This window comes from Lissotriton vulgaris, chromosome 6 (assembly GCF_964263255.1).
Source record: "Lissotriton vulgaris chromosome 6, aLisVul1.2, whole genome shotgun sequence".
Classification (NCBI taxonomy): domain Eukaryota; kingdom Metazoa; phylum Chordata; class Amphibia; order Caudata; family Salamandridae; genus Lissotriton; species Lissotriton vulgaris.
In genome coordinates this window covers 148,608,564-148,623,713 of record NC_141694.1, presented here as the reverse complement: position 1 = coordinate 148,623,713, position 15,150 = coordinate 148,608,564, and the positions used below count along the sequence as shown (strand labels likewise).

At 51.6% G+C, this 15,150-nt stretch overlaps 1 protein-coding gene across 1 annotated transcript in view; it reads right to left on the bottom strand.

Annotated features, from left to right (window-relative positions):
• BLK (BLK proto-oncogene, Src family tyrosine kinase) overlaps positions 1 to 15,150 on the bottom strand; it is a 369,223-nt gene that overhangs the window by 62,180 nt on the left and 291,893 nt on the right. The window contains exon 8 of the mRNA XM_086926186.1: positions 12,371 to 12,523. Coding sequence (XP_086782312.1) covers positions 12,371 to 12,523 — 153 coding nt within the window. The remainder of the gene's footprint in view (positions 1 to 12,370; positions 12,524 to 15,150) is intronic.

The following is a 15,150-nucleotide window of genomic DNA, read 5'->3' as shown; positions in this document are numbered from 1 at the left end:
GGAATCAAAGTCAGGATGGTGGTAATGTCTGAGACCACAGGGTACTGGGGTACCACCACTTTGTTGATCTCTCGAAGGTCAATGATGAAGCGGTATGCTTTCTCATCTCCTTCTCCCTGTTTCTTAATGATGGGCAAGATTGGGCTGTTGCAAATGTTGCTAACTACTTCCTCTACCACTCCTGCGTCTATCAGTGATTGGATGATTTCTACCAATGCCTTCTCGCCCTCGGGTGATATTCGATATTGTGGAAGTTTTGGGAGTGTTGCATCTGGTCGAACAGTGATGTGTACTGGGTCGATCATCATGCGCCCTACATCCGAATCCGTTTTGGCCCACAGATACGGAGGCAGAGTGTCGAGCAGGGAAGTGTCGGCGTCGGTGATGGAAAACATGTGTCTGGGGGGGCACTGTCTAAGCAGAACAGGATTGTCGTAAAGAAAAACTCGGACTCCATCTTGAGAACATCTAATCGTTGCTCGGAAGTGTTTCAATAGGTCGAGTCCCATAATTGCGTCAGGGCTATTGGAGGAGAGTAAAAACGTGGTGTCAGTGGTGTTGTTTTCTAAGTCAAAGAGGATTGGGGCGGACAAAGGGTTAGTGGAGGGCGTCCCATCGAAACCTGTCGATGTTATTAGTAAGCCAGACAAGGGTGCCCTTGGAATCAGTCGTTTAGATAATGCACTACGTGTTGCGCCAGTGTCTACCAGGAATGGTGACTTTGTACCCAAGACCTTAGCAGTGACATAAGGGCCTTGCTGGTCAACATGGAGCTCGACTGGATCCCTCCCTTGCCCTAGGCAGTCCTATGCAAAGTCATGAACGTCATCGTAGTCAGATTGCTGGCATTGGTTTTGTCGGGGTCGATCAAATGTGTTCGGTCTACTGGATCTATCATTAGTTGCGTTGTTTGGGGGCCCTCGCTGTGGTCCCCTATTTCTTGGTTCGTTTGCTGAATCTCTAGGATCCCTATTTCTGGTAAGTTCCAAAAGAACCGGGCACTGTGATTTCCAGTGGCCCGATCCTTTACAGAAGGCACACTGGTCTTCCCTAATGTCTGTACGTCCAATGTGGGGAGTTGAAGCACGGTCTTTGGGAGGTGCCGTTTTAGGGACGTTCATCTGATGGTTTCCCCGGTATTGGTCTCGTCCCAGAGTAACCCCTTGCAGTTGTGCTATCATCACCCTCTCCTTTAATTCTTTCTTCTTTCTCTCTGTAGTTCTGTCGTTTTCGTTTTTCTGATGTTCATAATATTGGGCCATCTGAAGGATAGCCGTAGGTTTGGAGGCTGCCCAACTACTTTCACTGGCCTGCAGTTTCTGCGAGACCTCAGGTGATAAGCCCTTAACGTAATTCTGGACAAACAGATGGTGTCCGGTTGCAGTGGTCAGGTCCTGGCCGCTGTAATCGGAGAACACCGTTTCAAACCGGGAGAAGTATTCCGATACATCTTCCTGGGGTTTCTGGCGACAAGCCGTTACTATCGACCAGTCCACTTTCTTTTCTGGGATCATGGTTTTTAATTTCTGCACAATTTTATCCGGGAGGTCCAAAATGGCTTTTAAAGGCTTTTGTCCGGGTTCTCGTTGTCTATCTATGCCATCAAGTTGTGACCAGTTATGTCCAAACAGCTCAGTGTGGTCGACTTTCCGGATTTGCTTCCACACATCAGCTGGCAGACATAACCCGAAAAACAAGTCGATGTCGGCTAGAGTCATAATCGTCGATCCTAGGGCCGTACCCAACTCAGTATAGAAGGCGGTGGGGTTTTTACGTAGGTCTGGCAGAGATTTCCGGAAGGTCAGAATCTCTTGCCGGTCCCATGGTTGGTAGACCCAATTGTACACTACCCTTCCCTTTGCGTCTTTGTTGTTTGCATCATCGTGAGTCCCTTCACCTCGTGGAGGAACCCAGTAAGGGGCAGCCTCTCGTATCGGCATCATAGTGTTAGGTCGTTCAGTTTGTGGGTTGATTGCTACGGAGGTAGTGGATTCGGTTTTTGGCTTTTGTTCAGTGAGGTGGCGGAAAACCTCAAGCGTACGCGTAAGGAGGTCCGTCACATCACTCTCACTCTCATCCCCGATATCAACCTTCCGGTACAGAGTCGTTAGGCTCTGTGGACCTTTTTCTTGATATCGGTCCTCGTATGCGTTTAAGACGTGGTAACACAGTTGTACAGTAAAGTGTCGTCTGTGACTCCCAGTATAAGAATTAAACACATCCATGACGGATTCTTCATCCTCCCTCTTCTCTACCAGTATCTTCGCTATCTTATCGACCCCTGCTCGTTCATGTTTGCTTAGTCTATATGCTCTAACAGGACCAACCCTTCGGGCTTCTGGGTCGCCCGGCGTTGTCGTTTGCGTAACATCTAATACGAGGAGTTCAGCCGGCACGGAGGCCATGGGGGCTGAAGCCGCGGGGCTGCTCTCGCTGGTACCTGGGGATAGTGGGTGTTGGGCTAAGGGTTGGGAAGGGGCATATGGAGGGGGCATGTGGATGATCGGAGGACCTAGCAGCAGATCATCGTTGGTTCGCTGTTTCGAGTGCAAATCAGGGTAGAGCGTGGAGGGAGTTCTAACCAGGCACTGGCTTGATGTTTCTATTTCTAGCTTCTGTTTGGTATCCTCTCTTTCTTTTATCTCTTTCTCTAATTTCTGGGCTGCTAGGTGGGCTGCTTTCCGCAGCTCTTTTCCCAACCTACTCTCAGTTCTCTTTTTGCGTTGTTCGGCTTCTTTTCGCCACATGCCGAAGCTGTCAAGCATAGTGGACGTCGTCTTGTTTTTACCAAGAGCTGTTTCTAGTGTGATTATTCTATCGTCTTCGAAGGATCCTATCAGTGGCCACTGACTTTCTCGATCCTTTTTCGTGTATTTATGCCACAGTTGGCTATAGGCTATAGCGACTAATCCATGCTTTGTGAACATGTCCTTATTAGGGGTGCCTTCCAGCGGAGCCGGATGGTTCATCTCTAATAAGCGGTCCGGGTTAAACAGGCTACTGACCAGTGGGGAGAAGACAGGCATGACGGATCACAATGGGATAATAGTCAGCACTACCTATCTTATCACTGCGCGCAAAGACTAGACAGAATATTTCTATTCTACGTTGTTTGCACGTAGTGAATACCTCATGAACCAATTCTGAGCAATCGATCAACGTTAGGTCAAAAATAAAAAATCAATATGGTCAATGGGGAGAATAAGTAGGCTCGCAAAGGTTCGCGTCACCTACCCTTTCACTATCTGCAAAGAGGGGACCTAATCTTCCCTGTTTTCAGACAGAGAATCTCCAGAAAACAATCTATAACAGTTAATCAATGTTAGGTCAAAAATAAAAAATCAATATGGTCAATGGGGAGAATAAGTAGGCTCGCAAAGGTTCGCGTCACCTACCCTTTCACTATCTGCAAAGAGGGGACCTAATCTTCCCTGTTTGTAGACAGAGAATCTCCAGAAAACGATCTATAACAATTAATCAATGGGGGGGGGGGGGCAATTGTTCAATGGGGAGGGGGAAAATAGGTCCGACGGGTGCGTACCTATCCTTCGCTGTTTATAAAGGGAGAGCCTGTTGTTTCTCCGTTTGCAGACAGCGAATCTCCAATAAATTAACAAAGAGTAATACTAGTATTTTCACAACAATTATCAATTACTTCCAATTATCTATCACTATCGCAATTTCGTCGTGTTTACACGACCTTACCCGGACCGCATGGACAGTTTCTCGTCTTCCGAATCCAGCGCCCGATCGTCCTCTTCTCTTCGTACTTCTCGTGGCACTCCTGATGGTTCCCAGTCAGGACCGCAGATCACTCGGGAGAGGTCTGTTCGGAACCAGTGAAGTTCGGATGATCGGCTGTCAGACGAGGGTCTATCGGACAGGGTACCTTCCGATCGTTGCAGTCGTTCACTCTGTCGTCAGGACCTCTCCCACTGGATCCACGAGTCGCTGATGGGCCCCACGTTTGGGACGCCAATTGTTAAAAAGGGTTCCAAAGACAACCGGTAACCAAAGACCCTTTTATGTTGCCCGGCGGTATCGCCTCTATGACCCACCAATATTAATCAATGAAGAAGCAGGCGCTGGAGACTGGAAGGCGGGAAACGAGGATTTTATTCTCTCCGGAGGAGAACACATCAATTCAGACAGCAAGTATCGTCACGAGGTGCTCTAACCACATCTCTGAGGCCGGGCCTCTTATACTAGAGTTTACGACCTTTATTGCACATAACACATTCTCGTAATATTTTAATACTTGAAAGAACATCCTCGGAATCTCCCCTCCAGACCCGTTCCCACATACATTTACAGTTGGATTCCCCACCCCGGTCACAACAGGTGATGGTGGTCGCACAGCAGGGCATTCCGCCGATTCACGGAATGCGTGGGGTTGATCGGATCTCATGGGGTGGGGGCTTTGATCGGTTCGGGGGTCTTTTGATGGGGAGGGGAAGCTTCCTACTGTACGGGGTAATAAACAGTATCCGCAGGGTCAGGTGGCAGCCTGGGAACGAGGAAGACAAACGGGGACACAGGAAAAGGGGGTTTGCATCAAAAGGGTTTGAGGCCATGAAAGGAATGAAGGGAGGTGTCGCGCTGGGAACAGGATGGGATTCCGTGGTGAAGCTGCGCTGGAGAGGGGTTTATGACCCAAGGCATGAGAGAGCAGGGGGGGGGGGGTTGTCAGCGTGCGGGGGAATGCTTGCGAGGTTAAGAGAGAGAGAGACGCGCTGGCTATTAGTGAGGGGCAGGGAGGCCATGGTGCTCAAAATGGCTGCCGCTTACGCGCACGAATGGGCCTGGAAAGGGGGCAAGATGGCGCCGATAATGTTGACGTTTTGCAGTCTAATCTTTAACACACCAGAGCACAGCATGTGAGGTGGCGGTCTGGACGACCCAGTGGGCCACGTTACTTCTTCTGTGGTGGGGACCTCAGGGGTCAGTCGGACCTAGGGTCCCCACCGGAATACGGTGTGTGCCCTGACAGACCAGACAGGCTAGTGAGCCGGGTTGTCTCTCTCACAGTGGAGGCCTTGGGGAAAGGTCGGGCCCATGGCCTCACATAGACGTTTTATAAGGATACACCTGAGAGGGGCACGGCTGCTGCCATGAGGGAGATAGCCACGTGGGCCAGTCGGGTCGAGGGCCCCTCACCTGCAGCAGCTGCAGGGACCGAGGGTTGGCCCTGCTCTCTACACACCGGTACTGAGGACCTGCTGGTGTTGCATCCTCCTTCCTCCTGAGGGGCGGTTTGCCTTGTGTGCTGTCTGCTGTGGCCCCCTCCTGTGTTCTGGAGCCATGGCGTGGCATTGAGAGTGGGCCACGACACACTCAGTCTCCGCGCTTACGACTGGCAGTGAGCTGGAAGGCAGTGGGCCCGAACTATTCCCATCTGACCTCCGCTCTCTCCTGCTCCCGCCCCTGACGGAGTGATCGCTGTGGCGAGAGGCCGTGTGGTGCCGGTGGCGGTTCCGCCCGGTAGGTGGGGGCCACGGGGGTCTGGCCGGGCCTACGGCGCCTCATCTAAACACTATTTGTGGGTTGTCGGCCAGGAAACCTCCTGGAAGATGCATATACTCTGCACAGAACTACCTTGGGGGTCCCTCAACTGAAGCGGCCGCAGATAGCTCTAGGTGACTCTTCCCGTAACCAGAGTCTGAGCTGTGGTACCACATATCTACAAGGGCGGGGTGCTTTCCTCACTTTCTCCATCTGTTGCATCCCCTGTGGCCCCTGTGTGGGGAGTCGGGCCGCCCAGTGGGACCCTGTAACCACGGAAATCACGGCGGGGCACATCGCTGGTTGGAACAAAACCGCCTTGCATAGTGATCAATCTTAGCCACCGACGTGCCCACTACACTGGGAAATCGCAGTGGTTTGACATCCAAGCCTCGCTCCCTATGAGAAGCGCTCAGCAGATCGTCATGGGCCACTGCGTAACAACACCCCTCGTGATGTGCCCCTTGGTGGCCAGGCTAGGACATTACTCACGACCCCTGGATCAGCAGCTGCGATGAGTCAGCCTGACATTGCCACCAAGCTGGACTTTGTACTAGAGTCGGTTGAACGGATCGGCAACGCCCTGGACTTGATCCACACTTGCTTGGAAAACCGGATTGACACTATAGCCTCGGACTTCACGCTCCTCCGGGCTGAGCAACACAAACTCTTGGACCGGGTTCGCGATGCAGAGGCCACGCTGGCAGACCTTCAACCCCGATCCCGGAATTGCTCCTCCCCGTTTCAGGATCTACTGGACCTGGTTTGCACCCTGGAGGAGAAAGTGGATGACGCGGAGGGCCGTTCCCGCCGGAATAATGTGCGCGTGGTCAATCTCCCTGAAGGGGTGGAGGGGCGGGACCCGGAGACCTTTACGGAAGCCTGGATGAAAGATCATACCCTCCGGATCGCTCTTCTCACAATTCGTGGTGGAACGGGCCCATCAAATACCAGCACGCAGGCCCCCTCCTGGAGCTCGCCCTCGTCCCTTCTTATTTCGAGTAATGAACTTCAAAGACAGAGATGCTATTCTACGGGAGTTGAGCAAACACCACGGCCCTAAGGTACAGAATGTCACCGTTTCCCTCTTTCCAGATTACACGGCTCAGGTACAACGGAGACAAGCCACCTTTATCGTAGTAAAGAAACAACTCCGCGACCTGGACCTCCGCTACTCCTTACTCTTCCCGGCCCGCTTGGGAGTCATTAGAGATGGCAACACAAAGTATTTTGACTCCCCCACTGAGGCACGGGACTGGCTCGTGGAACATGGGTTGGCGACGGTGCCCAAATCGTCTGATGAGGTTCGACCTTGTGAACGCCCACGCGGAGGCAGATGCAGGGGGAGAGGAGCCAAGAGCGCGGGGTCTACAGTAGCCATCCCCAGCCTTGAACAGATCTGATTGGAATGCCAAGGGGCATGGCCGGCAATGGCGCCCCTTCAGCTCTCCAGATCCCCGTCCCCGGTGGTCTCTACTGCCTCTCCGCCCCAGTCCGTAGCCGCCGAATCCACATCTGAAAGGTCCTTGGATGTGGACTTTCCCCCGCTCCGGGGTATCACCCCACAAACTGCAGACGGCATTATTTGACTTTTGATTTGTATACATGTTAGAACACCATAGTGCTCGAGGACATGTTTCTTTTCGTACTTTTGTGATGCTCTATCTGCTCTCTTGGGGTAATTGAAGGGGACGGTCTTTACATTGACTCCTCTCTCTCACTGGTCTATTTTCCCCCCAAAGTCATACAATGACACAAGTCCTGTAGCCATGATTTGGCGAGACTGTTTGGGCAGTTCCTCATATTGGGGTTCTGCTCTTTTCCTGTTGCAAGGTTTACTGCTGCCCCACTTTCTTACTTTTCTCCCCCTGTATGAGTCGCCAGCCCTACTGCCTCGCCGTCCTTCCCATTCAAGGGGGTCCACCGCACGTGGGGCCCCGCACCACACGGGTAGGGCACACTGATCTCACTTGTCCCGATGACTGACCTTAATGTCCTAAATTGGAATGTTAGGGGCATCCAGACACCTTCTAAGCAATTCGCCATTTACGCCTATTTGCAGTGTCACAAGACGAGTATAGCGTTTTTACAGGAGACGCACCTGGCAGCTGTTGAAGCTACCCGCTTACGCCGACGTTGGCCTGGCCATATATACAGTACCAACTATTCGTCCATGGCTAGAGGGGTGATGATATGGGTTAAGGCAGGGGTCCCATGGGAGGAGAAGGAAGTCCTGATAGACTCAATGGGGCGTTACATCCTGATAAGTAGCAGACTGAATGGCCAACCAATTTTGCTAGGTTCCTTATATGCCCCCAATGTTGCGCAGGGCACCTTTCTGAGTGATCTCTCAGAGACATTGCTCCAGTGGAGGGATTTCCCGTGGCTCCTGGAGGTGATTTTAATGCAGTACTCGACATATGCCTTGACCGCTCCTTTCCCCCTCTCACTAGTACTGCAGCTTCCTCTAATGCTCGCCTTTTAAATGCCTGGCTGGGTAACTGGGCTCTTTCAGATGTTTGGCAGGAACATCATCCTCACTCCAGAGTAAACTCCTTCTATTCCCCGGTCCATAAGTTACATGTGTGCCTTGACCGTATACTTGCATCTGCAGCTGTCCTCCCCTTGATACAGACAACTGATTATCTTGGTCGGACACACTCCGATCATAACCAATTTGTGATGCACCTGGCCTGGGGGACGCAACCCCCTCCGGTTCCGACCTGGCGCTTGCAGACCGCAGCTCTCGAAGACCCCCTCTTCCGAAGCTCGCTGGAATCATCGATAGCTAGCTATTTTGCACTCAATACCGGTTCCATGAACTCGGTTCTCACTGAATGGGAGGCCTTTACGGTGGTGGTTAGGGGTCATTGTCTGGGACAGACTTGGAGTATTCGCAGACAATTGGACACCTCACTGGCCCACATTGAGGGATGGCTGCTCTTACTCGAGTCGCAGGTTGTCACCAACCCGGCGCGACAACACCACCTCGATGCTGCCCATACCGAACAGGAGGCACTTCTGGATCACCTGCGCTGCCATAACTATTTGGTGCATTCAATCCACTCTCACTCGGCCGCAGACAAAGCCGGGAGACTACTTGCTTATTTGATTAGACAAGAACATCCCCAACGCCCCATACACTTCTTACTCGACGACCTTGGTCGGGAGCGCAGCACCCAGAGAGACATTCACACACTGATGACTGAACACTACACTCGCCTATATGAGACCCTCCTGACTGGCAATGCCCAAATATGTGGGATCCTTCCTGGACACGGTGGAGTTGCCCACTCTAACGATAGACCAGTCCCTAGAGCTGGACTCTCCTCTAGCTGAGGACGAAATACGAGACGCATTGCGTTCCTTGTCCTCTGGTAAAACTCCGGGGCCGAACTGCCTCCCAACGGAGTATTTCAAAACCTACACAGAACATTAGGTGCCGCACCTACACTCGATGTATCTGGAGGCAATCTCGGAAGGGACTCTGCCCCCAAACATTGCAGTACCGCTAATGTGGTGTCTCTGTCAAAACCTGGTAAGGACCCAGCGTCTCCCGGCTCCTATCGGCGGATTGCAATATTGAACTTGGATTATGAGCTCATGGCAGAGGTCTTGGCCAAGCAGCAAGCTCCGCTGGTCCCTTATCTAGTAAACTCTGACCAGAATGGCTTTGTTCTGCAGCGTAATACGGCTCTGAACTTACGCCGCTACTTCCGGGTGGCGGAATATGCCCCCATCGCCTGGCCTCTCTCTGGTTGCATGGTATTAGACCTTGAGAAGGCCTTTGACTCACTGGCCTAGAACTCCTTTTTTGCTGCCCTGGTTTGTTTTGAGGTTGGTCCCTACTTCCTGGGCTTGGTGCAACTGTTATATCGTAATCCATTGGTTCAGGTTCGGACAGGCCCATATATTTCAGATCCGATTCGGGTGTGACGTGGGACCCGGCAGGGATGCCCGTTGTCCCTGCTACTAATAGCTTTAGCGGTGGAGCCGCTGGCGGCCCATATCCGCGCGCATGTCGATATGGGAAGGCGATGGCATACACACCATTTCGTTCTACGCAGATGACCTGTTACTATATGCTCGGGACCTTCATGACATTCCCCCTTCCCTTGATCAAGTACTTAGCCATTTTGCGCGTGCCTTGAGGCTACAAGTTAACCCGACAAAATCCATACTTTCTCTGTTCTTAGGGCATACTCCTGATCCAGGCTACATGCTTGGGGGGATGCTTGTGGCCTGGTGCATCAACCCTTTTCGTTATTTGGGGGTCTGGGTTTATCGCACCAAAGCTGACCTCTTTTACTGGAATGTTGTCCGAGCTGCCACTTCGATTCGATCTCAGATGGGTGTCTGGAAGACTCTCCCATTGGCGATCTCTGGTAGAATCGCCCTGGTTAAAATGGTGGTTCTCCCCGCCTTCTCTATTACTTTGCCACTTTACCCCTCATCATCTCCCCTCCCTTCTTCAAGCAATGGGAAAAGGTAGTGCGGTATTTCATAATGGGGACATCATGCCAGAGTGGCCACGGGAAAGCTTTATCTGCCTACTGAGCTGGACGGCCTTGCAGTACACAATTTCGAACATTACTACCTGGCCTCTCAACTGCAATGGATCGCCAGGTGGATGTCCTCCCGTTATTTACTGGACACGGCCTCTCTGCAGCCTCCGCTACAGCTGAAAACCCTTTTACAGATTTTCCATCCTTGCTCCACACTTAGACCCCCCCAATATTTTTCTCGTCACTGTAGCGCCCAAATGCTTCTGTAGGTGCCTTTTCCTCACTAGAACCACTGTCCCATACGCACCCGCCATCCCGCTGTTGGGAACTCCACGGGGGACATCTACACGATGGCGGCTGAGTTACATCACTGGGCCTGGAAAGGAATACAAGATGTGGGGGACCTTTTTCAGGAGGGCACTCTTATTCCATTCTAGGAACTCATGACAGAGGGGAATCTACATCCTGGACAGTTGCTATGACACAGAACACTCATAGCTTCGTTACCGTCCAAATGGGGTGGACAATCAGGAACCTCCCACACACCACACTTTGCAGTACCTTCACGTGATGGGGAGAGGGGGATATCTCACGCGCTGGTTCGCATATTACCTTCGACAACACACGGAAGCAGACCTCGCACCACTTCGACTTCATTGGGAGGGGACCCTGGGAAGGGCGTTTACAGATAGGGAATGGATGGCTGCCCGAGGCAGTCCGATCTGCATCCTTCGTAATCAGCGATTCAAGCAGATACAATTTTTCATACTGCATCAGGCCTACCTCACCCCAGCCCAAATCAACAAGTACTTCCTCCACATAGATGTGGCTTGTCCCCGTTGCCGCCAATTAGCTGCCGACTTGCTTCATATGCTTTGGGGTTGCTCGGCCCTGACTGACTATTGGAACACGGTGTACCCTCACAAGTTGCACCTCTCACACCATTCCCCCGACCTGGGAAGTCCATGTACTGCACCTCTTCAGCAGAAACAAGAAATATAGAGCTGCCACACGGTCTAATAAAAGCCAAGTGCTTGATCACCAAGCGATGGAAATCCCCCCTGTCGCCTCACCCACTTGCTTTGCGCCGATCCCTGCTTTATTGGGCGAAAGCAGAGGGTGCAGCACTACGAAGAGAGGACCTACTTGGCATTCGTATGTTCCCCGCTGGCGCCTCAATGGGATGCAATGGTCTCCTAACTCTTGGGGCGGACACCGACACAGGGACGCCAACTGCATCACAGAGGATTATCACTCAGGGTACATCCCCCACTGGCGTGAATGCAGACTAACGTTCAATTTTGTTTTTTGGGGTTACCCCCAGGCTGCACAAAATTCTCTGCAGAGACTACACGTCTCATGCTTATTGGGATGAACTGTGTACACAAGACTGAATATGTTATTTACTGTTGTTGAAAACTCCAGTTGAGTCAAAACAATGACTTGTGTGGCTTGACAAGTTCCTCACCTTACAAGTCATGCATAGTGGGTATAGTCTGAACTGATAAAAGAAATTTGGGAACTGAGATCAAATGGTCTAATGTGGTAATATAATGTCTGCTGATGTAGCTGCCTCAAAATACAGAGAAGTGGTAGTGTACATCAAATCGAAATTTGGTATTTAACAGTCTGTCAACATTACTTGCTCATTTTAGCTCTTATTTTTATTTTTAACCTTTATTCCTTAGTTGATGTGAACGTGTGGTCAATCAACAAATAAGGATCTAATGCAGCGGTGGCTCCTCCGCTATGGCAGAAGAGCGTCGCTCACCCCCCCAAAAAACAGCAGGAAAGGCAGAATAATACGATAATAAACACTTGTTTTATTTTTCCTTTCCTGACAAGTTTCGGGTCGGGCCTGGGGGTGACAGGCACTGAGGAGAGTGGTAGTGCACTACCTTCACTGCGCATGATGGTTTGACTGGCCGTCTCAGGCCGGCCAAACCACCATACACAGTGAAAGCTCTCTCCAACCCCCAACAATGCAGCTGGGTTGGAGAGAGCAGGCACAAACTTCCAGTCTGTCTTGTAACGCAAATTGAGGGCGCTAAGGCCAAGTCTGAAGCTGCTCTCATGCCCGAGAACAGCTTCAGGATTGGCCGCAGGGCACTCTGGGAGCCTGTGTCATCTGGAGAATAGGAAAAGCAGAAGAGCACAGCACAGCCAGCTGTAGGGAAGGTTTTTTTTTATCACCCGTGACCACTATGCTCTTGTTCCTCCCCACTTCTGCCCACTGCTAGTCCAGCACACCGGCCACTACTGATCTATTTAAAAAATCAGGTACTACAAGGATGATGTTCCAAACTGTTCTTTACTCATACAATGAACCACATTTTAGTTTCATTTCATTTACACATGCTTACCCATCCAGACTTCACCAAATTGTCCTGCACCCAGTTTTTTCACCAGCTTTAGAGACTCCCTGGGAATTTCCCATTCATCGTAACCCCATTGTGCCTTGGGGTTTGCTGAAGGGCAAGGGACTGTCAGCATGTGGCATAAGCCATCCGAATTTCCTGACATGAAGGAAAATAATATATATTCAGATATATATGAATACGCAAAATTAAGAGTAGACGGGACATGTGGTTGTAACATTCAGCACTTGAAAAAAAAACACAGACCAACTATATTCCATTTCACTGGTTATGTCTGAGTAATGGAGAAAATAGAAACAAAACATAACATAGTACCACAGCAATCAATCAATCAATCAATCAGGCGTTTGTTAAGCGTGACTACTCACCCGTAAAGCTCACAAGGCACTGGGGGTTGAAGGGGGTTAGCAGGCTTCAGTCCATCAAGGGGGGCTCTGTAGAAGAGCCAGGTTTTGAGGTTTCTTGCGAAGATGGGGAGCGATCTTGTTTGTCTGAGGTGGTACGCAAAGGTGTTCCAGGCTTGGGCCGCGAGGAAGGAGAAGGAGGGGCCTCCCGATCTGGTCTTTCTGGTGCGGGGAACCACGGTTTAGGAGAGCTGGGTTGATCATAGGGTCCTCTGGGGTGCATGGAATTTGAGTTGACTGTTCAGGTATGCTGGTCTGGTATCGTGGAGGGCCTTGTGGGTGAGCATCTTGAAGGTGACTCTAGCTTCAATAGGGAGCCAGTGGAGTGTGCGCAGGTGCTGGGAGATGTGGCAGTGGCTTGGCAGGTCGAGGACTAGTCTTGCGGTAGCGTACTGGATGTTCTGTAGCTTGCAAGTGAGGTTTTTTTTTTTTTCCGGCGTAGAGTGCGTTGTCGTAGTCGGGTCTGCTGGTGACAAAGGCGTGAGTGACGGTCTTTCTGTGGCTCGGAGTCCAGGATGATTCCCAGGTTGCGTGGTGGTCGTGGGGGTGGCCGGGCTTCCGAGGGCAGGGGCCACCAGATGTTTTTCCAGCCAATGGGGTTTGGACCCATGATGAGTACTTCTGTTTTGTTGGTGTTCAGCTGTAGGCAGCTATTTTTCATCCATTTGGCGACGGCTTTCATGGCTTCTCGAAACTTGTGTCTGGCGGTATTCGGTTCGTTGGATAGGGAGAGGTTGAGTTGGGTGTCGTCTGCGTATGACACAATGTTGAGTCCGTATGTTCTGGCGATGTCGGTGAGCGGAGCCATGTAGACGTTGAAGAGTGTAGTGCTGAGGTAGGACCCCTGGGGGGCTCCGCAGGTGGTAGGTGTAGGGTCCGAGAGGAAAGGGGTGAGTCTGACCTGCTGCAATCTGCCGGAGAGAAAGGAGCGGATCCAGTTGAGGGCATTTTCTTGGATCCCTGCGTCATGGAGTCTGCGTATTAGGGTGCGGTGAGGGACTGTGTCGAACACCGCTGAGAGGTCGGGGAGGATGAGGGCTGTTGTTTCTCCTTTGTCCAGTAGGGTGCAGATGTTGTCTGTTGCAGCAAGGAGGGCGGTTTCCATACTGTGTTTTTTTCTGAAGCCGGATTGGGAGGAGTCGAGGATGTTGTGCTCTCGATAAATGTGGCGAGTTGGCTGTTGATGGCTTTCTTGATGACTTTCGCTGGGAACGGGAGCAGGGAGATGGGTCTGTAGTTTTTGACGTCAGTGGGTGGGGTCCGCCAAGAGTTTCTTCAGGAGGGGGTTGACCTGGGCGTGTCTCCAGTCGTCAGGGATAGTGGCAGTTGCCAGGGAGTGGTTGATGGTGTGGCAGAGCATGGGTGCGATGGTGTCGGCGGCTCTGTTGAAAATGTGGTGGGGGCAGGGGTCCGTGGGGGCCCCGGAGTGGATTGACTTCATCGTCTTCAGTGTCTTCGGTGGTGAGGGCTGTCCAGTTGTCAATTGCTGGCTTCGGGATGTCGGTAGTGGTTGGTGAGGGTTCAGTGTGTTGGTTGTCTTTGTCGAAGTTGTCATAGATGCTCTTGATTTTGTGGCGAAAAAGGTGCTGAGTTTGTTGCTGAGGTCTTGTGGGGGAGGGATGTCGGTGGACTCGCTGGTGGGTTGGGCGAACTCCTTGATGATGTTGAAGAGTTCTTTGCTGTTGTGTGCATGAGTGGAGAATCTGCCTTCAATCGCTTTTTTCCTTGTTTTTCTGCTGAGTTGGTAGTGGGCATTGGTGACGGCTCTGAAGTTGTTGTGGACTTCTGTGGCATTGGTGTTCTTCTAGGCCTTTTCGAGGGGCGGCAAGTGCGTCCGGACTCTCGAACCAACTGGCTTTCTTGGTGTGGGTGGAGTTGTTTTTCTTGAGGGGGGCTATGGTATTTGCGCTGTCGGAGATCCATCTGTGCAGGGTTCGGGCTGTGGTGTTGGGGGTTGTCGTTTTCCGTTATGGTGGAGTTGCTGAGTGATGAGGTTTGCTGGTCGTCTGTGATTCTGGTCCAGTTTCTTCGTGGGTGCATGTGCAGGTGTCTGTGAATGGTGGGTGTTCTGAAGGTGAAGTGGATGCATCAATGGCCAGTCCATGGGAGTTCGGTAGTGTGGCTGAAGGTGATGAAGTTACCTGTTTTGAAGAGGGGGTTGAGGGTGTGTCCTGCTGAGTGTGTGGGTTCGGTCACAATCTGGCGGAGTCCAATGTTGTGGAGGTTGTCCAGGAGGGATGTGGTGCTGGGGTCCAGTTGGTTGTTGAGGTGGAAGTTGAGGTCTTCCATTAGTGTGTAGTTGTGATCATTATCAAAAATGGGGTAACTCAACAAGTCAACGGACCTGGGTGCAATCCGGGA